The sequence below is a fragment of the Rhineura floridana genome, chromosome 7, assembly GCF_030035675.1.
Source record: "Rhineura floridana isolate rRhiFlo1 chromosome 7, rRhiFlo1.hap2, whole genome shotgun sequence".
Taxonomy (NCBI): domain Eukaryota; kingdom Metazoa; phylum Chordata; class Lepidosauria; order Squamata; family Rhineuridae; genus Rhineura; species Rhineura floridana.
The window spans coordinates 28,070,825-28,094,976 of NC_084486.1; the positions used below are offsets into that span (position 1 = coordinate 28,070,825).

The window sequence follows — 24,152 nt, forward strand, 5'->3', positions numbered from 1 at the left end:
AGCCCTTATTTTCCCATTCTCTAAACTGAGCTCTCTTTTCCTTACAATAACAGTATGGGTGAATTGTTATTGAAATCAGCAGTGACAGGCAAAATTTTTCTTGCCATTTTTTTCCATATCTGTAATGGTGAGTTCAGAAATCAGCTGGTCACTCCTGTAGTTTTTTAAAAGAGATTTTAAAGTGGAATGCATCACAGCCCTGGATTCGAGCTCTGAGTCAGGGGATGATGAGCCAGCCAAGTCTGGGGCTTCTCTACACCAGCAATGGCCTAGGGTTCCAATGCTGAACCTGGATCTGGTGGTCAGGAGCCTGTGGAACCTGAACCAGAACTCTTGTAGACATCTTCCCCATAGCCCAGCTCACCTTGAGAATCAAGTACCTCCTATGCCATTGTCCTGCCCAATGGTGCAAGGATTTCGCCAGCTGGAGGGCCACAAAAAAAGAGGAGAAACACTCTCCTTTCCGGCCAGCATCCTGGCCCTTTAAATAGTCACATTGTTCAGGCAGGAGAGCAACACTTGCGGGGGGGGGACTAGATAGAGGGACTCAAAAGGCCCCAGTCTTTGTCAGAGCATATTGCTCTCTTGGAGCTTTCCATGGTGCTTCAACCACCGGCTGCCTTGTTTCATGGGTATCTACCTTGGGTCAGACCGGGATGCTAGCAGCTTTGTTTTGCTTGGTACACATACCCACTCATCTTTTGTCCAATTGTGACTCCATCAAACAGGTTTTGCTGGTTTCTGAGACATAACAAAAATACTACAAAATCTGTTTGATCAGTATCCGTAGTACAATGAGTGACGCACATAGGAAATGTTACCTCTGTCATAGCATCTTCAATATTCTGGTGAGGGGAGAACTATAATCTAGCTCTATGTGCTCTTCTGGTTGTTCTGCCACAAAAGTTTGGGGCATAATAACCAAGATATGTGCTTTTAAGGACTAAACTAGAAGTGCTGCTGCTGCTATAAACGTATATCCCACCTTCCTCCCAGAGGAGTCCAGCTTCCAAACGAAACTGCTGCAAATAGGGGCAGCTCTCCTGCTCCTCCTTTGCAACATCTAGTAGAATTTTCCATGTCATGATGTTCCCCTCTCCTCTTCCCTCACTGGTTGCTGTTGGCAAACGGGGTGGGGAAGCCTCAGGACATGGGTGCAAATTCTATTCAGTTGTATAAACTGTGAGCCAAAGTTTGAGTCATTTTTGACACCAAACAGCTGAAGAGCAGAGTTTCCAAATATTTAGAGAGCCCTTAAAACTATAGGTAAGAATAAAAACTTTCTTCTGATCTTTCCTCTGGTGTAGAGAATACTCTGTAAATCCGTTTGCCATCAGGCCCTAAATGTACAGCAGAAACAGCCAGTAGATTTAGATCCCAGCAATGCAGATGCCAGAATTTAAGGGCAAAACCTTCATGCTTTCAACTGGATATTTGTGAGTGTTACATCTAAAACATAGGTACTAATTATAGATATATAGGTAATAATTACAGATATATAAGCAGTGATAACACAGCACATGGGCCCAAGGAGAGAGAAAATAAATGCACTGGGCTGGATCCAGATTAAATTAGTGAGACTTTAGTCCCTTTTAAATCAAAAGGACACATTAGTCATAACATGTCTTGTACAATATAATTTTTCAGACTATTTAAAATAATTGTTTCATTTCAAATGAACCTATACACTTATTTTAGATAATGGAAGGGGGGGAAGAATTCCCATTAACCAGCTCTTGGTTATTCATATTATTTATCCCTTGCATGTCCAACATGATATATTTAGAAATAGCACAGAGAACATTCAATACATAAGGTTCTATTTGACTAAGAATTACCTAACTCACAGTACTGTAAGAGAAGAAATCATGTTTTTCACTAACAGGGAGTGTTAGAGAGTTTATGGCTTGAGAAATTAGATTCTGAGTTTTGTTATAGATCTTCCTGGCTTTGGTTGATGATGCACCTCCTTAGAGCCTTGGTTACCATGGAGAGGACAGCAGGATAGCCCTCCCTCTTTCAGCTTCGAATGTGATTTCTACAGTTTAAATATGATGTCCATATGACCTGCTCCTTGAAATCCATAAAATTATTTTTCAAGGGCAATGTCTTTTTCTTCACAACCACTGGTGATAAATATTTCAATCAAAACTTCATCACCACATAAAAATAATAATTTTTAAAATCCTATTTTATGGTCAAAATCCTCTCTTAGGCTGCATCACTAAGAGCCAAAGTGACATAGTGGTATAGTATTTTAGACTTGACTGTGGAGACCCACATTAAAATCCCCATTCCCCCATGAATGACCAGTGACCCTTAGGACAGTCAATCTCTCTCTCTCTTTCACCCTCATCTGCTTCAAAAGGTTGTTGTAAGCATAGGACAGGGGAGAGCTATAGTATATACACTGCTTTGAACTCCACAGACAAAAGGCAGGATATAAAGGCAAAATATGCATCCCAGTAGCATTGCTGGTCAAACAGTGCTAACTGGAGGCAGCCCTGAAAAAAGAGGGATAATGCTATGTGGGATTTTGTGCAACAATTAAGAACATAAGAACATAAGAAGAGCCTGCTGGATCAGGCCAGTGGCCCATCTAGTCCAGCATCCTGTTCTCACAGTGGCCAACCAGGTGCCTGGGGGAAGCCCGCAAGCAGGACCCGAGTGCAAGAACACTCTCCCCTCCTGAGGCTTCCGGCAACTGGTTTTCAGAAGCATGCTGCCTCTGACTAGGGTGGCAGAGCACAGCCATCATGGCTAGTAGCCATTGATAGCCCTGTCCTCCATGAATTTGTCTAATCTTCTTTTAAAGCTGTCCAAGCTGGTGGCCATTACTGCATCTTGTGGGAGCAAATTCCATAGTTTAACTATGCGCTGAGTAAAGAAGTACTTCCTTTTGTCTGTCCTGAATTTTCCAACATTCAGCTTCTTTGAATGTCCACGAGTTCTAGTATTATGAGAGAGGGAGAAGAACTTTTCTCTATCCACTTTCTCAATGCCATGCATAATTTTATACACTTCTATCATGTCTCCTCTGACCCGCCTTTTCTCTAAACTAAAAAGCCCCAAATGCTGCAACCTTTCCTCGTAAGGGAGTCGCTCCATCCCCTTGATCATTCTGGTTGCCCTCTTCTGAACCTTTTCCAACTTTATAATATCCTTTTTGAGATGAGGCGATCAGAACTGTACACAGTATTCCAAATACGGCCGCACCATAGATTTATACAATGGTATTGTGATATCGGCTGTTTTATTTTCAATACCTTTCCTAATTATCGCTAGCATGGAATTTGCCTTTTTCACAGCTGCTGCACACTGGGTCGACATTTTCATCGTGCTGTCCACTACAACCCCGAGGTCTCTCTCCTGGTCGGTCACCGCCAGTTCAGACCCCATGAGCGTATATGTGAAATTCAGATTTTTTGCTCCAATATGCATAATTTTACACTTGTTTATATTGAATTGCATTTGCCATTTTTCTGCCCATTCACTCAGTTTGGAGAGGTCTTTTTGGAGCTCTTCGCAATCCCTTTTTGTTTTAACAACCCTGAACAATTTAGTGTCATCAGCAAACTTGGCCACTTCACTGCTCGCTCCTAATTCTAGGTCATTAATGAACAAGTTGAAAAGTACAGGTCCCAATACCGATCCTTGAGGGACTCCACTTTCTACAGCCCTCCATTGGGACAACTGTCCGTTTATTCCTACTCTCTGCTTTCTGCTTCTTAACCAATTTCTTATCCACAAGAGGACCTCTCCTCTTATTCCATGACTGCTAAGCTTCCTCAGAAGCCTTTGGTGAGGTACCTTGTCAAACGCTTTTTGAAAGTCTAAGTACACTATGTCCACTGGATCACCTCTATCTATATGCTTGTTGACACTCTCAAAGAATTCTAATAGGTTACTGAGACAGGACTTTCCATTGCAGAAGCCATGCTGGCTCTGCTTCAGCAAGGCTTGTTCTTCTATGTGCTTAGTTAATCTAGCTTTAATCATACTTTCTACCAGTTTTCCAGGGACAGAAGTTAAGCTAACTGGCCTGTAATTTCCGGGATCCCCTCTGGATCCCTTTTTGAAGATTGGCGTTACATTTGCCACTTTCCAGTCCTCAGGCACGGAGGAGGACCCAAGGGACAAGTTACATATTTTAGTTAGCAGATCAGCAATTTCACATTTGAGTTCTTTGAGAACTCTCGGGTGGATGCCATCCGGGCCCGGTGATTTGTCAGTTTTTATATTGTCCATTAAGCTTAGAACTTCCTCTCTCGTTACCACTATTTGTCTCAGTTCCTCAGAATCCCTTCCTGCAAATGTTAGATCAGGTTCAGGGATCTGCCCTATATCTTCCACTGTGAAGACAGATGCAAAGAATTCATTTAGCTTCTCTGCAATCTCCTTATCGTTCTTTAGTACACCTTTGACTCCCTTATCATCCAAGGGTCCAATTGTCTCCCTAGATGGTCTCCTGCTTTGAATGTATTTATAGAATTTTTTGTTGTTGGTTTTTATGTTCTTAGCAATGTGCTCCTCAAATTCTTTTTTAGCATCCCTTATTGTCTTCTTGCATTTCTTTTGCCAGAGTTTGTGTTCTTTTTTATTTTCTTCATTTGGACAAGACTTCCATTTTTTGAAGGAAGACTTTTTGCCTCTAAGAGCTTCCTTGACTTTGCTCGTTAACCATGCTGGCATCTTCTTGGCCCTGGCGGTACCTTTTCTGGTCTGCGGTATGCACTCCAGTTGAGCTTCTAATATAGTGTTTTTAAACAACTTCCAAGCATTTTCGAGTGATGTGACCCTCTGGACTTTGTTTTTCAGCTTTCTTTTTACCAATCCCCTCATTTTTGTGAAGTTTCCTCTTTTGAAGTCAAATGTGACCGTGTTGGATTTTCTTGGCAATTGGCCAGTTACATGTATGTTTAATTTAATAGCACTGTGGTCACTGCTCCCAATCGGTTCAACAACACTTACATCTCGCACCAGGTCCCGGTCCCCACTGAGGATTAAGTCCAGGGTTGCCGTCCCTCTGGTCGGTTCCATGACCAACTGGTCTAGGGAATAGTCATTTAGAATATCTAGAAACTTTGCTTCTTTGTCATGACTGGAACACATATGCAGCCAGTCTATGTCCGGGTAGTTGAAGTCACCCATTACTACCACATTTCCTAGTTTGGATGCTTCCTCAATTTCATATCTCATCTCCAGGTCTCCCTGAGCCTTTTGATCAGGGGGACGATAGATCATTCCCAGTAGTAAGTCCCTCCTGGGGCATGGTATCACCACCCACAACGATTCTGTGGAGGAGTCTGCCTCTTTTGGGGTTTCGAGCTTGCTGGATTCAATGCCTTCTTTCACGTATAGAGCGACTCCGCCACCAATACGTCCTTCCCTGTCCTTCCGATATAGTTTATATCCAGGGATAACCGTATCCCACTGGTTTTCTCCATTCCACCAGGTCTCCGTTATGTTCACTATATCAATGCTCTCCTCTAAGACCAAGCACTCCAGTTCTCCCATCTTGGTTCGCAGGCTCCTAGCATTAGCGTACAGGCACTTGTAAGCAGTGTCTCTCTTCAAGTGTCTTTGGCACTTGTAGTTAGGCCTGTGGTAATTTTGCTCTTCTGAATTTATATCCTGTGCCCCTGCTCTCACAATGCCTACTTCTAGGCCTACCCCTTTTAAAATTTCATCATTTCTTTGGTTTTTATCCCAGGGGGGAGGTTTATTCCGAACCTGACCTTTCTCAGCTCCTGTCGGGTTTCCCCCCTCAGTCAGTTTAAAAGCTGCTCTGCCACCTTTTTAATTTTAAGTGCCAGCAGTCTGGTTCCATTCTGGTTCAAGTGGAGCCCATCCCTTTTGTACAGGCCCGGCTTGTCCCAAAAAGTTCCCCAGTGCCTAACAAATCCAAACCCTTCCACCCGACACCATCGTCTCATCCACGTATTGAGACTGCGAAGCTGGGCCTGTCTGGCTGGTCCTGCGCGTGGAACCGGTAGCATTTCAGAGAAAGCCACCTTGGAGGTCCTGGCTTTCAGCATCCTACCTAGCAACCTAAATTTTGCTTCCAGGACCTCACGGCTGTATTTCCCCATGTCGTTGGTGCCAACGTGCACCACGACCACTGACTCCTTCCCAGCACTGTCTACCAAACTATCTAAACGACGGGCGATATCCGCAACCTTCGCACCAGGCAGGCAAAACACCTTTTTGGTGATTTTGGACCTTGCCAGCCATGCTGCCCCAGTCTGCTGAATGGACCGAGAAGGATCAGCACAACAGTTTTAGAGTCCCTGGTGGTTTGCAGACACTACATATTTTGTTCATTCATTTATTCATAAAACTATTTATATACCACCCAGTCGTATGAAGTATCAAGGTGGTGTACAACAGTGTATATACAAGTTGAATAAAACAAGACAGCATAAAACAGTACGAGTTAACCGTAACAATGACTGGCTCATCTTGAAAAGACAAAAATTAAACAACTGAATAGGCCTGTTAGCATAAAAAAGTCTTCAAAAGACATCTGAAAGTAAGCAGCAAGGATGAATGCCAAATCTCTGCTGGAAGAGTATTCCACAGCATGGGACTCGCAACACTAAATGCCTGACTTCTAGTGAAGACCAGTCAGGCTTCTGAGACATTGAAGGCAATGAACAGCATTCCTCCAGATGATCTCAGTAGTCAAGCTGGGATATAAGGGCTCAGGAGGTCCAGTTGTTTAGGGTTTCATATACAGTATTAATCTTCCACCTGGCCTGATAGCACATGGGCAACCAGTGCAAGTTTCAGCAAAGGTGTCACATGCTGTCTGTCCCCACCAGCAGTCTAGCCACTACATTCTGCACTAGATGGAGCTTCCAGACCAACATATAGATCAGTGCACCTGACACTTAAGAATCTCCTGTTTGGAAGTGCTTGTTGTAATTTAAACACACACACACACACACACTCTCCCCCTCCCCCTCCCTCCCTCCCTATCCCCCTCTCTCCCTCCCTCTCCCCCTCTCTCCCTCCCTCTCCCTCTCCCTCTCCCTCCCCCCCTCTCCCTCCCCCCCTCCCTCTCCCTCTCCCTCCCTCCCTCTCCCCCTCTCCCTCCCTCTCCCCCTCTCCCTCCCTCTCCCCCTCCCCCTCCCTCTCTCCCTCCCCCTCCCCCTCTCCCTCCCTCTCCCTCTCCCTCCCCCTCTCTCTCTCCCCCTCTCTCCCTCCCTCTCCCTCTCCCTCTCTCTCATGTTTCTTTCTTCCAGTGTTTTCTCTCTTCCCTTCTCATCCTTGCAACTTCTTTAGTAACTGTTCATATTAAGGATGCCTATCTCATGCTCAGAGAGCCATGCTAATCACAGCACTAATATGAACCTTGGTTTTACTACACAAAGTAGTTGGAGGAGGCCCAAGCATTGTCCTTATTATTATGACACAGTTCCTTCCCCTGATCTACTATACCAACTGTATAGCATGATTAAGCCAGGGATGGGAAATTTGTGGCCCTCCAAATGTTGTGAGACTCCATCTCCTGTCAGCCCCTGCCAGCCTGGCCAATGGTTAAGGATGATGGGAGTTGTAATCCAGCAACATCTGGAGGGCCATAGGTTCTCATCCCTGATCTCAGCACTTTCCAATGGCACTTCTGTGATGTAATTACATCTTCATGTCTTACAAAGTAGGTGGGCTACAATTTTTAAAAGTGCAGAGATCCATAAAAATGACTAGATATAGCAAAGGCCTCCCATATCCTGGGCTAATGCAACATGCTGCACCACCTAAAGTGGGTCATCACCTCCTTTTTCTTCCCTTGCCTTGACATGCTGCTTCCTGGATCTGGGCTATCTTCACCCCTCAGTGCCATGCTCTGAAGAACGAGTCCTTCCTCACTGAGAGGTGTTATAAGGGAGGTAGCCCCGGAGATCTCTAGGGCTACCTCACCCATCATGCCTTACTCAGACAAAGAAACCTTTCCTCACAGTATGGAATAATGGGCATGCTGGAGTGACACCAGCTGCTTTCTTGCAGAAGCAGAAGCACTCCATGACAGGTGGCAGCAACATTAGTCAAACTACAGCTTGCAGTGCTTGTGCAACTTGCCACAGTAATGACAGCAGTAGCAGACAGTCCCATTGGACAGCATAGAGGGAACACATATCACCACCCAAGCCATATAACTCATCATGCCTCATTACAGGGCCAGGCCTGCTCCAATGGAGCCAATCAACTCTCATGGAAGATCATGCAGGCCAATATAGATGCACACCATGATTGTCAGGCTTTTACTAGCCTCTTTTGCAGCATCTCCATGGTTAATTTATTGTACTGCTCAAAGGTATCTTACCATTATTCATCTATCTACGCTATAAAGTTATTAAATCCTTCTCCTCAACTCTTTTTCACAGTTTCTGAAATCACTGAGATAGGCCTGGTTCAAACATATCAGCCAAACCATAGCTTGGCCATCATGAATGGATTTGGGGCTCATGTTTTCCCTCCTCTGATTCACTCCCTGCCTTCCTGGTTTCAGCAAATGTTGCCAATCAAGTAAACTATAGCTTGCACAAACCAGTTTGCCTCTAAACTAAAACTGGAAACCATCATTTGAACTAAGATTTCCAATGAATAGTGGGCCTTTCTAAATTACACCTCAGTTTTATGTGGAAAGATACCATGTGGAATTGGATCGCTGGTTGATGCATCTGCTTCTTAATTTTTTTAAAAAAGTTTTATAGCATGGCTTTGAAAGTTCAATGGATTACAGAGTCTAGCTTACATCTCTACTAATGCCCAGCTAAGCTTGCAATCTTAAGAACAATTACTAGGTAATGAATTCTATTGAATCCAATTGTACTAACTTCTGCATAAAACAGGAAAGGAAACTGTTTGCCTAATTTGCATTAGAGATCAATCGTGGCTGCAAGCTATCATGCCAATTTACTTCAAATAGTTCTCTGTAATTGCTTAAAGTTGCATGTTTCCAGTTTTTTATGACAGTTAAATATTTATTTTCTTATTCTAAGTTATGCAAGAACCCTGTTCCATTCTTAAAATAATTCAGTTCTTTTAGGACAGAAATTTTAAAACCACATATATATTTGAAAAGCATTTAATAAGTAAACACTGCATTTTAAATTATGTGCTTTCTCTAAAAGACTTACTTGCAAGTAGTCCAACTCCACTTGCAAGAGAACCAACCCATGCAGTCTTTCCTTTTCCTTCTCCAAAAGTATCCAGCCATTCTAGATACAGAACTCCGACAGCTAATGGGGATCCATAGCACAAGAACTGGGTAAAGAAGGATACAAGTACTATCATCCAGCCCCATCCACCATCTGGTGACTTCTGGAACACCATTTTCCAGGATGAACTCAAGGTTCAGAAGAAGCTTTATAAAAGAACACAGAGAAATGGAAGACAGAGTTGAAGAGAAGGAACACCAACTGAAAACCAAAAATGGGGGGGGGGGAATTGGGCAGGCAGGGAAAGGCATAGCCTCAAGAATATTCTGGGAATAGGAAAGTTTGTTGTTATCAAGAGAGTCTGAAGCCTTGTTCAAAAGACTGCCCACCCTCTGCCACATTCTAGTAATGCATGACTGGTAAGCAGGAGCACAGCTAGTAGCCTATATGTCCTCCACACCAAAATGCCACTGGCCACACTCTCCACTGTAAATTATTTTGCACAGAGTCTGGAGAGCAGATACTGATATTGGTTGTGCCCAAGAGCATGCTTGAAGAAGAATTCAAAACATGTTCCGCTCAATAAAATATACTTCTGTGCACCAGGACGTTTCCTTCCTTCTTTCCTTGTAGTTGGTGCCTCCCTTCTTTTCATTTTCTCTTTCATGCCGAACAACGGCTGTACATGCTGTTTGAAACAGGACGTATGCGTGGTACAGAGATACAAATGTAGGGCTTCTCCATGTCAGCAGGAATGCTGGCCAATCAGAGCTCCTGCTCATTTAAAGAAGCCCCTACATGGGTGTGTCTGTGTACACACATACAGTGTGGATCAATTATGAATGTGTGGTCACCAAAAGGGAGAATGGTCAATGGGCATGGCTAGCAGGTTCGCTCCTGCACCCCCTCACATGTCTATTGAACATGTAGGAATGGTCTCTTGAATAGGGCTTACATGTTTTGAGTGAAGGGCACAAGTGGAATCAAAATGGGGTAAAAATGTCCCTGAAGAAGGTGACACGATGAAATTGTAATAAACATTTTTTTCTATTCCCAGCATCTTCTTCAGGCTCTGCCCCCACTATTTGTTTCCAAATTTTATGTGGAATTATTATTATTATGTGGAATTATTTTTTATATTTATATAAAATTATAATTATCTGGAATTATTTTCATAGCTATCCATATATGGAAGTCACCCATGAAGCTTGATTCTTTCACTGGAAAATATATAATATGTGAACTGGCTCCTAGTTGACCAAGTTTCCTAAGTTCCATTACAAATTGCTGGTAAACACACAAAGGCCTGAAAGTTTGCAATGTGCCCCAGTCTTTTAAATAACTGGCAGTCTCATCCTGTTAGGAGGTAGTGCTCAGTATGCTCAGGTAGGCACAATGCTCTTATGCATGGATGTAATAGTGACCTAGGAACCAGTTAAGCTCTACTGAAAGAAATCTTTGTCAATGGTGTTCTGACAACTGATCCCTACCATCATGAAGGGTCAGAAGTACCCATAAAGGACACCTGCTACTGGCCTCAAGTTGTGCAGGGAAGCAGAGAGGGACACATTTGCTTCCTTGAAGGCATAAGGATGGCACAGTAGCTGAGCAGGATTGATTATTTCAAGATTATATTCCAATTTTAGGGCAACACAGCATCCTCACTTTTGCATTGTCTGAATGTCCAAAATTAATTAAAGTCATGTGTTTTAATATAAAGTAATGTACTATTTGAAGTTTTGTTTCTGGACAGAGGATTTACTTTTATAGTTGTTTCTACATAAACTGAATATATCTAAATGCCAAAAGCATGAGGATGCTTAATTTTAGTAAAAGAAAGGAGGATAGTAAGAGTTGCAATGGGGGGGGGGAACCAGGGAAATGCTAACAGCATTATATATTTCAAATTAAACAAAAATACAGTAATGAAGAGTAAAATATCTTCCATATAAAAAGTATAAGACTGCAATGTACTTATTAAAGTAAAAAAGATATATTACTTACAGAAGATGATCTTGAGTCATTCAGTCTTCTAGAACATGTTACTGCTGGTATATCTGGCAACCCTTGCAGTACCAGGTAGTGGAAATGAACATTGAAATATGATATTTTGGCGTAAAGCTGATTTTATACAAAGTTCATCTTCTCTGGAACAAACACACACAGACAAAATCATGACCCATCTTCCACATCACTCAGATTCTGACAAAAGCCTTGATCTCAAGGAAAGCAAAAATGAGGTCAACGTAACGAAACTTTGAAACTCGCAATATTTTGTAATGATTTACAAAACTCCAAGATGACCCCTGATTTATTACTTGGCAATGACTTGTCCTTAATGTGCAATCAAATGTTTTTTTCAAAAGTGTAGATGCTGACCTTTAAACCCTGTGTTTTGAAACTGAGTTTTACTTTTATATAATCAACACTTAGCATTTATGCATTGGATCCCAAGTGTTCACATCAAATACTCTCTCTCAGGAATCCTTCAAACTGGAGGCCAGTATCACCCCACATTGCAGATTCCGGTGGGTGGGAATTTAAAGCCTTACAAGTTAGTTTGTAGCTATCAGACTGGAACTAGTAGCTTCACAGATCACACTTGGCCACTATACTACACTACCTACTTCATGAGAAGAGGTTTTGTTTTTTACTTCTGTGATTCCCGTGAAGATTGACCCCATGTTTTCATTAAGCTTTTCCCTTAGCTTAAGAGCAGCATGGGGGGGGGGGAATTCTCATCAGAATCATGGGAGGGGAGGGAAGGTTCAACCCCACCCCACCCCGCTGCTCAGCTTACAGGGAAATATGTGAGAATGATGAAAAGTCAGCTGGACTACATACACACTTGCTCATGAGATATATACACACACACCCCCAGGAACAATGGGTTGTATCCAGTGGTGGCTTTGCATTAGCAGAAAGTGTTTCCATTCACACAAGACTTTTCATTCACGATTTTCATCACTGCTCACTGCAGCCTCCTTGCCTCATCACTCACCTGAGAGCAAGCCCCATTAAGCAGAGTGGGATTTGCATACAATGGATTATAATGTTATTTCCCAAATAGATAACAGACAGCACTTGTAGCTTGGATTATTTATTTTTAATGATTTCCTGCTGCTGCACTGACAACCGAACCGTCCTCTTTTCTCTTATTAATATTTACATATGAAAGAAACATCCACTTCTACACACTGATCCTGAGCTTGTTAACATACATGTAGATGCCAGTGATTTCCAAGGGATTTACTTCCAACCAAGTATACTTAGCAACAAGATGGTCATGTTTTGTGGGTTTTTTCATATTTGCCTTTCATATATACAGGTTTTTAATGACCCAAATGACTATTGATTACACCTTTTCACTTGAAAAGTATATAAGAGCTTGCTTATTAATATACAAATAATCAGAACCGCACATTAAAGTACTTGTAAATCATGTTATTCATTGGTAAATATGTGTGTTTACTTGTAGTGTGTTGCTATTTGAAGTTGTTTATCATCAGATATTTCTAGTCACATACTACTGAAAAAATAAGGTTGCATCCAACTAAGTTCTACTCAGATAAACCCACTGAAATTAATAGACTCACGTTTTATTATTTTGTATTGTTCTGTTTTATGGGTCGTTCTTCTCATCAGAAAGTAACTTACATACTTTAGTCATATCCTTTAATTTCAGTGGGTCTGCCCTGACTATAATTAATGTTGGATATAACCCTATTTTTTTTAAATACAACCCTGTAACCTCTCATTCAACTTATATTTTTGTTAATGTATTGTAGACACTGTATCTTCAGTAATTTACCCAGCTACATTGACATCTTTTCCCTACTCTTTTTCACGACTTTCATGCGGTTGTCTTATTTGATCATCAGAAAGCTGTAAACAAAACATTTAACTCCTCTACACTTGGCCCTGCCCTGCTAAAATTAGTTGTGACATGCAGTTTGATTCTATTTCCTTAAGAAGTCCTACTGATTAATGGGACTTACCCCCAATATAGCCAGTTGTCCCAGTGAAAGTGATAGGATACAAGATAGCTGTGAATAACTTGTGCCATTAATTCCACTGGGACTTAAACATTAGCATTAGCTGGATTTCAGAAATAAAAGGCAAGATTTCAGAAATAAAATTTTATTCCCAAATCTCATTTAATGACTTCTGAACTGTCAGTGAAGACAAATATACCTTGTTTTTAAAAAAGAAAAAATCACTAGTTTGCAAGACAGCACAAAGCATTCCAAATGGTTCCTTAAAACAAGCTGCCAGCTGACATCTTAGTTACAAAGTCTAAAATCTGAAAGCTATAATCTTACATGCCACAATCCATGTCAGCTCCTTTCAGAGTCTTGTCTCTGTTTCAGTAAGTCCATGCATCTGCCTTCTGGGTTATTTTTTCAAAGAAGTGATGCAGTGTTTTATAAGGCTGTTCTCATCCGCCTTCCCCTCTGGGCAAAACTTCTTTCTAAATGATACACAGATCTAAACTACGTATTTCATCACTAAGTGTCTCCAAACCAGTTCAGAAGAGCTGCTTATGCCAAACAATACACATTATCAAAGCCTATTAATAAGTGATCTTCCTTTACATTGCCTGGTTTCCAGATAAAATTTGTTTTCCCTGTTTGCGGTTAACAGATTTAACATCTATTGCCTAACACTGCAGAAGGCAGAGTTCTTGACAGTCTGCAATCCTATCACACTCTTGGTTAAACAGAAACTAATTATTTCCATTTCAACTCTTTGTGAGGAGAAGAAGGACACAAGCATTACTGTTCTTCTTTTCAGGAATTTCTGTTCATTCACAATAATTTTTTGTCAAGTTTCTTTTTCCAAATATTGCCAAATCACTGTAAAACGGAGCATGGAAATAGCACAGCATTACAGTTAACTGCATTGCCTAGAAGGATAAGGGGTGGGAGGTTATATTAAGTATTCATTATACCCAACAGTAAGCAACTAAAAATACTTCTTTAAGTTACTTTAAGTTAGTATTCTGTGGACTACACTGTTGTTTTTAAACTAGATTCCCCATAGCCCAGTCAAGTGCTTTCAATTTGCATTGCAGAAGTGCATGGTCAAGATCTCTTAACAGTTAAGGCACAACTAATCTGTACTGAGAGATCCTAAGTATGCAATCTGGCTTATCATAAGAAGTACTTTGTTGGAGGAGACCCAAGGTTCACATAGTCCATCATTCCTTGTAAGAATTCTGTGAACCACAAGTGGGATGTAGAATACCTGCTACCTACACCTTGAGTACTAGAGAGAGTATTGGTCATGGAATCATGAGAACTGGGTTTAAATCTCTACTTGGTTATGAAACTCACTAAGTGGCCATCTCTCAGCCTAACACACACACACACAGTTGTTGCAAGGATTAAATAAGAGAATCCTGAGTTTGCTGCTCTGAGCACCTTGGAGACAGGGTGGCATACAAGCAGGAGACAACATGGAAAATGCAAGAAAAACAAAAGAATTTTTTTTAAGTTAGTCAGCAGAATTTTGTTAAGTTAGTCAGCAGACTTCAGCAATGCAGACTTAAGTGTCTTCCATATCTGCTTCCTGATGTTCCCAATCCTGCCTCATTACTTAGTCCACAACTGACAACAAAAAAAACAAAAAACAAAAACAAGCACCGTCTCCTTACTTAGTCCACAACTGACAACAAAAAAAGGAAAGCATAGTCTAAAAAAAGATGGCCTTAAAGAACACAGGAGTGCCATCAAGGGACAAACAAAAAAGAGAACATTTTCATTTAAAACAACTAAAACAATCATCCTTCTTTAGCACTAAGCTGAGAAGGGGGGGATAACCAGTTGTACAAAATGCAGCTTCAAAATCATAGAATCCTAGAATAGTAGAGTTGGAAGGGGCCTACAAGGCTCAATGCAGGAATCCAAGTTAAAGCATTCCAGACAGATGGCTGCCCAGCTGCCTCTTGAATGCCTCCAGTGTTGGACAGCCCACTACCTCTCTAGGTAATTAGTTCTATTGTCGTATGGCCCTAACAGTTAGGAAGTTTTTCCTGATGTTCAGTCAAAATCTGGCTTCCAGCAACTTAAGCCCATTATTCCGTGTCTGGCACTCTGGGACGATCGAGAAGAGATCCTGGCCCTCCTCTGTGTGACAACCTTTCATGTACTTGAAGAGTGCTATCATATCTCCCCTCAGTCTTCTCTTCTTCAGGCTAAACATGCCCAGTTCTTTCAGACTCTCCTCATAGGGCTTTGTTTCCAGTCCTCTGATCATCCTTGTTGCCTTCCTCTGAAAATGTTCCAGTATGTCTGCATCCTTCTTGAAGTGCAGAGACCAGAACTGGATGCAGTACTCAAGATTATGCCTAACCAGTGCTGAATAGAGAACTAATACTTCACACGGTTTGGAAACTATACTTCTGTTAATGCAGCCTAATATAGCATTTGCCTTTTTTACTGCTACATCACACTGTTGGCTCATATTCAGCTTGTGATCAATGACAATTCCAAGATCCTTCTCACATGTCGTATTGCTGAGCCAAGTATCCCCCATCTTATAACTCTGCATTTGGTTTCTTTTTCCTAAGTGTAGAACTTTGCATTTATCCATGTTGAATTTCATTCTGTTGTTTTCTGCCCAATGCTCCAGCCTATCAAGGTCCCTTTGAATTTTGTTTCTGTCTTCCATGGAATTAGCTGTGCCCCCCAATTTTGTGTCATCTAAAAATAATATTTTAACATCCAGAGTCACACACTGAACTCCAGACTGTCACAAGACAAGACACACTTCAGTCCTAGCACACATACACACTTTATCTTTCAGGCTATCTTGAGGCAAGCTGAGGATAGGGTTGCACATGATGGTACCCTCACACAGTAATGTTAACTATACAGTTTGGACTTGCTTAAGTTTCAAAATGGAATTTCAAAAATAGGGGACCTGATAAGCCTACGGGGTAGTTTATATTAAAATTGAAGTATATGAAATAAAGGAACACCTAGCTGTCCGTGAGGCGCTGTGATGTTCTCATATAAGAGTTTGCTCACAACGAATCTTGGAAATGTGACCAAACAATGAGGAATTTATTGAAAAGAGACTTGGAATCTGCATTCTAGGTTCAAATCCCTGCTCAGCAGTTAATTCAATGGGACCACCTCTCAGGTCTTCCATCAGTAAAAAGGAAACAACAGTGTTGCAAGAACAAATAAGATAATAGAGTAGTAATGCATTTTGAACATCAACTATATTATAGAAATTATATTTTAAAGTTGGTTGAACCATGAGTGGGGACTCCTTAGCACCAATCTGTGACCCAATCTCCAAAAGCACCTATTTAACAGTATTAACATCTCCCAAATGTGTGGAGCTTTTTGCTCGTGCTCACTACCAATTGATCTTACAATTCTGCCAACGTATGTAGGTAACACGCTGCATGGCAATGAGAGCACACATTTGTATGGACTCTGGATCAGCCCAATTTAAATGTCACTGACAGGATACCCACCTTTAATGGATTTATGAGCATCCACAGACCACACAAAGACCCCTTGTGTCTATTCTCCATAACGTAAGCAAACGTTCATCAGATGACAGAGAGTACACTATGCATGAACAAAATTAAGTTGATAAAGGCAGGATGGATCAAAATGCCACCAGCTGATTGTCAGCAACCTGTACTTTCAACAGGGGCTTGAGGAGTGTAGGCTCCCCAACCGCATGCTTTAAAAGCCTTCCCTGTTCTATTCCAGATTTTTATTTATACACTGGCTCTCAACACACATGGGAGGTTTACAGAATAACAAGCCAAAGGAGTTAATAGTATTACATTCCATACAATAGAGAGAGACAATACAGCAAGGATAAATGTCAGCAAGTTAACTAGCAGCCTCTAGTCCTTAGCCTAGCAAATGCTGCCTAGAATTCCCCAATACATACAACCTGGAACTGAAAGAGTAAAACCGACTCTTTCACCATCCTCACACAGTATTATTGCAAAAAAGAAAAGTTATTAATAACAAACCAATCCAAGGCATGGGTTATCCCCAAGGAAGAGTGCATAGGACCGCAGCCTGCTTTAGTAATCCACCCTGTATGATGTTGGCAGCGATCAAGTGGTGCGAAGAATGAAGCCTGCACGCTCATTCATTTTGAGGGCTACTTGTTTATTTAGGATAGCAATCAGTTAAGTCAAAGTCACCAAATCTGGTGCCTGCACCATCTGCAGCCCATTTGGCCTCTCGGCCGCTGAGGCGGTTGCTGCAGACAGTCTGACTCCCCTGGTAGCACATCCCTCTGCAACAGTCTACATAGCATTTTTGGCGCTTCTAAAGTTTTGGCCTCTCTCCACCTCAGACCCCGATGGGGACCCCCTCCCCCAATATGCCCGTTTGACTCTCTCTTTCGCCCCACCCCTTTATTTACCTGCGCCCGCCCCGCCCGGCGGGCACCCGAGGCCAAGAAGGCAGCTGAGTGCCGGCTCGCTCTATGGTGAGAGGAATCCCCCCGGGAGGGGGGCTTTATTTGTTTACGCCCTCAGGTTATGGGAAGTAAGAGGCTGCTCGAGCAAGCCGGCTAGGTGCAAGCTTCAAGCTCTTCCCCCTCCTTGCATCCTCCAACCGGGAGGTGAAGGGGGGGGGAGAACGCACTGCCGTGCAGAGAAAGAGCCGGCGGCCGGTACAAACCGGTTGTAACTAAGCGAGCGTGTGGTGTGTGTGCGTGTGTGTTTTTCTGGGGAGGAAAAAGGCGGCGGAGGCGGCGCCGCCGCAGAAGGTTCGGCTGCCGCTACTCTTCCTGCCGCCAGTACAAAAAAAGCCAGGCGACTGAAAAGGGGTGTAGTATCGTCAGCGGCGCTGCAGTAGTCTGCCCCAAGCTCGGGCTGACTGAAACCCGCCATTGCCGTCTTCCCCACCTCCATTTAGTCTGCGCCGCTCCGCCTCTGCCTTCAATATAGGACTGATATGCAGGAATCATCACCGCACTGAGGGAGCGAAACGCTATTCTTTCTACTGCAGCTGAAAATACTGTTAAAGGGGTTGTACTGGAGGCGCTGCTGTCAAAGTTGGCTACCTTTCTGCCCGCGCCACACCCACCGATGTTATGAGGAGGTGGACAGAGTTCCTCACCCCTGCCACCATTTGGCCCAGTATAAAGGCAGGGTCATTGTGAGGACAGGACTCTCGCTAGGGGTAGTTTAGAGAAATGCCACCAGTGCTTCCTAAAACGAGTTTTCACTCATGGGGAATGAACAACAGCAACAGCTTTTAAACGTTCATTTGAATAAGAAAAAACCCGTGTTTTTTAAGGGCCTCAAATAATTCCAGTTGTAATTTGTAAAAAAGGAAATGAGGGGGCTTGGCAAAAGATTCAGGGATATTGCATGTGGTATATAAGAATTCCTGAAGTAGATGAAAGCATGATAACTTTTCCTTCCCTTCCTCTTGACCTCTGAACGACTCTCTTATTTATTCTGGTTAGATTCATTGCCTCCTCCCATCCCTTCTAGCACCAGGAACAATACAGAAGCCTGGATATGAGGAAATTTCCCGCACTCTTTATTGTCCATGTCCTAAGACAGAAAGTTATTCAAGTGAGTTCTTAGGGCAGTTAATACCTTACTAAGCTTTCATCACATTCAAGCTTGCATTCATTTCAATGGAGCCCAGTCCTATCAATTCGCATTCAGTGCTCCCATCATTTCCAATGGGTTTTCAGATAAGGTTCCATTATTTTCAATGGGTGTTCTCATAATTCATTTTAGTATGTTTCCTGGCTGTGTTGTGCTCCAAACGATACATTTTGGAGGGATCATCGTGAAAAGAGCATGGGAGGGGGTTGAATTTACTGAAAAGAGGCACAGAATGGGGCAGATTTGCAGAGGAGCAAATATTCTCAAGTTGTAGAAACACACTGACTGACACGTGGAGACTTTGTACTTACTCAGAGGGGAAGGAAATGTGCTCTGCATCTGGCACTTTCATCTGTTACAAGGCTGAGCCCTGGCACTGAAAACATATCAAGACTGAGCCTTGCCATAAATTAAGCAGCGAGGGGTAGAGAGAGTACTCAGGGCTCTCATGTATTTGGAAATGTTAACTCTGACCTGAAGGCTTCCCCTCCCAAATTCTGCATAGGGGACTCACAGTACTTATGCGGAGATGTACTGTGCCCTTCTCATAGGCTACTTCATATGTCCCAGAGTTGAGCCTTAGCATTGAAAACAAATGCCAGGTTGAGCCTTGGCACAAAGTAAAACCTGCTTTAATCCTTCTATTACAACTATGCACACTTACTTGGATGATAGCCACACTGAACACAGCAGGGCTTACTTGTAAACAAGCACAGAATCAGGCTGTATATTGCTCAATGAGTGTCCTTCAGTCCTCAGTCTTTGTTTTTTCCCAGTTCTGAAGTGCTCGGGATTCTCATCCAGCAACCCTGTAAAATAAGACAGTACTATCCACTGCATGGAGGAGGGTGTTGAAACAATGGAAATAGTGTGATCTACATACACTTATCTGGAAATATGTTCCACTGAACCTAGTGGGACATAACTTCTGAGTAAATATGCACAGGCTGTAACTCTCTTATGTCAATGCTCTCACTATGTGCACCAACTCCAAAACTGCAGAGCCTATCTGTCTACCTAAACATTATAGAATGTCAATATTTCTTTGCACAGACTCTTCACATTTATTGGGCTTCTTATCTTATAACTATAATATAAAATATTTTCCTTAAGAGTTCAGAAAAGTGCCTCACCTACATTACTTCACACAGCCTGAAGGGGGACAGCTGTAGCCTTGGAGTATATTGTTTGTATGCCAAAGATTCAAGCTCCTGCCGTCTCCAGGTACAGATTGGAAATATTCCTGACTGAAATCCTGAGAAGCTACTGCCAGTCAGTGCTAAATTGACACTCCTGAATTAACTGGATCAATAGTCCAACACTCTGCCTTCTGTGATCTAGCATCATGTGTTACAGCTGCTATTAGGTTCCTCTGACTGAGGAAATTCCTGGAGATTTTATTCAAACAGGTTGAATGTCGCTTTATGTGAGATTGAATGTTTCTTTATTCGTGGACCCAATTTCATCTCTTTAATTCGCCTTTACTGTTTAACCCCAACTTGGAAAACCAGACCTTTAGAAGCCAGAGCACACCCCATTTTGTATTCTTTGTGCATGTCATTTTGTTGTCATTCTATAAAAAATATGAAAAACCTTTAAAATAAAGAGTATATTTTATATATTAAAAAAACTAGTAAAACCCAGGGAAAGTCTCCAAAGACAACCACTAGCAGAGGCCATTTCTGTCACCGTCTTAAGCTTCTGTCCTCCCTCTCTGCAGCTAGGTGGCTAGCATGACATCTTAACACTAAAATACTTGAAATTAATGTGATGCATTTCACCTTAAAGTTGGGTTGGGTTGTCCTCAGTTTCCTGCTCTTCAAATTTATATATGAGCTGGCCTCTTGCTGTTTTTATCAGATCTGGGTTCTTTTTTAAGAAGTCTAAACTCTGTACAGGTCATGTTAATGTTCAGTTTCACCAGCAGCTATGCCTTCACAACACTATCACTGAGCCTGTTTCTGTCCTTGGTCCACAGTTGTGTCATTAAACGTAAAACTCTTTCACAATGGGCATTAGACACAGGAATGAAGGGTGCACAAGAGACCAGTTTCTTCCTTTGGCTGCCATGACCCTCTGGCATTTTTCTGAAAGCCTCCACCCATCTCTGATCTATGTTCTCCTCCTTAGAGACAATCTCTTCCCTTATTTGTTGTAAAACACAGTGGTCATCATACAGCTTGTCCTTTCAATCTCAAGGTGAAGTGCTGCAGCAAGAGTCTGTAAATCTGCTCATTTCACATCATTGTGAAGTGAGAGCACTGATAATAATGATGACGACGACATAGTCTCTCCCTGCTAGGGAATTATTAGTGGTGTTGTGCATTCAGCACAGCATCAGAGTTTTATTTTGAATACTGTCACCTGCCATACCAACCATTTACTTAATTTCCAGGCAAAAAAACTATTATTATTATTATTATTATTATTATTATTATTATTATTATATATATCTCTGCTAAGGAATTACTGGTGTTGTGCACCCAGAATAATCTCAGAGTTATTTTGGAACTGCCTGGCTGAAATCTGGCAAGGCTCATCTCCCCCATAGAGGCTTCCATGTCCCCAGATGTCATGCCCGTGTGAAGAAAACAAGAAAGTTATGTCCATTTCAATTTTTAAACCTAAGAAACGGAACAGTTCAATAATAATTTTGCTTGTTGCAGTGTGTAAAATAGGTTATACACTATATGATAGCTTAATATGCATAGTTATATGCATGTGAATTTGAGTCACGATGTCTCTGCCCACACTCCACTCAAGAGATTTAATTCCTAGAGAACTGGAGGATCAGCCTGAAATCTTAAAAATGGCAACAACATGCCGCATTCCAAATAGGGGCCCATTATTTACAAGGAATCAGTAACAAAATGTAGGAATGTTCCTAATAGCAAATAGAAATTGTTGGAGGGTATGCTGTCATATGAAGTGGCCATCAGTAATCCCTATAAAATCTTGTAAAGTTGGTTAACCTATATGCTTGCAAAGATTACACAATTAATTACTGATTCCTAAAAGGAAAGGGTTACATTTTGTTCATAGGGTTTTTCATATGGAAAGCGGGATTGGACCAAGATGAAGGAGGTGTGAAAATTGGAGGGAGAAATATCAATAATTTAAGATATGCAGACGATACCATACTACTAGCAGAAACCAGTAATGTTTTGAAACGAATGCTGATGAAAGTTAAAGAGGAAAGCACAAAAACAGCACTACAGCAGAACGTCAAAAAGACTAAAGTAATGAGAACAGAAGATTTATGTAACTTTAAAGTTGACAATGAGGACATTGAACTTGTCAAGGATTATCAATACCTCGGCACAGTCATCAACCAAAATGGAGACAATAGTCAAGAAGTCAGAAGAAGGCTAGGAACGGGGAGGGCAGCTATGAGAGAACTAGAAAAGGTCCTCAAATGCAAAGATGTATCACTGAACACTAAAGTCAGGATTATTCAGACTATGGTATTTCCGATCTCTATGTATGGATGTGAAAGTTGGACTGTGAAAAAAGCAGATAAGAGAAAAATCAACTCATTTGAAAAGTGGTGTTGGAGAAGAGCTTTGTGCATACCATGGACCGTGAAAAAGACAAATAATTGGGTGTCACTAGAAGCTAAAATGATGAAACTGAAGTTATCATACTTTGGACACATAATGAAAAGACATGATTCACTAAGAAAAGCCAATAATGCTGGAAAAAAGTAGAAGGGAGTAGAAAAAGGAAGACCAAACAAGAGATGGATTGATTCCATAAAGGAAGCCACAGATCTGAATTTACGAGATCTGAACAGGGTGGTTCATGACAGATGCTGTTGGAGGTCACTGATTCATAGGGTCGCCACAAGTCTTAATCGACTTGAAGGCACATAACAACAACAAAAGAAATGTGAGAGCTGAATGCAGTTTGGCTAAGGGCAGTCAGGTCATGGTTGAGCTGAAATATGACAAACTAAGAGAGGAAAGGAAGATAAAGGATGATGGTAGATAAGGGAGGGGAGAAAAATATGCAACCAGTTTTTAAGAGTATTTCAAATCAGGCACTTAAAAAATTAACAACACTGCTAATTCTATTATTTTTGCTTTTCCCCTGCAGGACATGAAGGCCAAATGGATCCTTGGATGAAGAAATTTTTGGAAACCACATTTTAAACCTGTAAATTAGGGATGGGGAACCTGTGGCCCACTGGATGTTGTTAGACTCCAGCTCTCATCAGCCCCAGACAGCATGGCCAATTGTCATGGATTATGGGAGTTTTGTAGTGCAGCAACATCTGGAGAGCCACAGGTCCTCCAATCCTGGAATTCTTATATTTTCTGACCTTAATTGTCAGTGCAATATTACACGGTTACTGAGAAGACAATTGCTGTTGTATATGTGAAAATCTAGAATCAAAACCTATTTATTTGAACATAAAGTACATGTACACAATTTTGTCCATAGTTAAAAGAGTCTGTGTTGGAAGATTTCTACAGTTTAGTTATTGTTCACCATAGGATCCCCTGCTCTTTTCTCCTCCCCTCCCAGTCTTCTCTTTATTCTTTTTCCACTTCCCCTAGGCCCAATAACAGTCTTCAGCTTGTAGGAAATAGTTTTTTGATTGCACATAAAATTGCAGCTGTTAATTAAAAAGCACTTTTATTGCTAAAAGTTCTCCCTTGCATGGCTCAATTATTAGAAACTTTCTTGCTGCTGACACTATTTTGGTTCCACAGAACTGAATGCTGTAGAATTGTATATGAGCATAGATATTTCACTTCTGGCTACTGCCACATATTGCAGGTGTGAGTTCTGTGCATATGGATGTTTGTAAATCAGCTGGGAAACGTACTCTCAAGCAGCCCAGATGGAATGGGTAAGTCCCATGAAGATCAGTGAGACTACTCATACGTGTGAAAAACATAGTGTGGATGGAGTGTGACCATATTTTTTTTAAGAAGAAAGTGTGTTCCGTCATCTCTGCCTTTCTCGTAATACCTTCAGTTTTTATAAATATATATGTTTCGCAATAAAGAGCTTGAGATACAGGAATAATTATGCTTTAAAAATAAAGTTATCCTGACTTGTAGAAATACAATATATAGTTTTGTACATTTCTCTCATTCTGGAAATAAAAATGGCTGTGAAGGATAACATTATTTAATAACAATTTGGAATTTGTGACCTATTTTTCAAAGCCTATTTTAATTATTAAAATAACTGTACAAATAAACTAGAGATATATTATTATACTGTAATTGCAATAAACCCCTCATCTTGCTCCACTGACAAAGAGAATACCTTCGCTATCCATAGTTTGCTAAGTTTAGAGATGGGTTCTTTAGTATCTGGTCCCTAACAACTTCCTTTCTACTTTAGTTCTGCTTGCTGGGACTTGG

At 41.5% G+C, this 24,152-nt stretch overlaps 1 protein-coding gene across 8 annotated transcripts in view; it reads right to left on the reverse strand.

The window, feature by feature from the left end:
- SLC16A9 (solute carrier family 16 member 9) overlaps positions 1–24,152 on the reverse strand; it is a 53,070-nt gene that overhangs the window by 8,029 nt on the left and 20,889 nt on the right. For 2 of the 8 annotated variants that reach the window (XM_061635083.1, XM_061635082.1), the window contains exons 1-3: positions 17,571–17,994; positions 11,169–11,311; positions 9,144–9,370 (exon numbers count right to left, since the gene is read on the reverse strand). In XM_061635083.1, the coding sequence (XP_061491067.1) occupies positions 9,144–9,339 (196 nt within the window). In that variant the 5' untranslated portion in view covers positions 9,340–9,370; positions 11,169–11,311; positions 17,571–17,994. Of the gene's footprint in view, positions 1–9,143; positions 9,371–11,168; positions 11,312–13,486; positions 13,636–16,653; positions 16,751–17,570; positions 17,995–18,057; positions 18,165–19,438; positions 19,584–24,152 lie in introns of those variants that run through there. The other 6 variants (XM_061635079.1, XM_061635080.1, XM_061635078.1 and 3 more) reach the window with 6 other exon arrangements.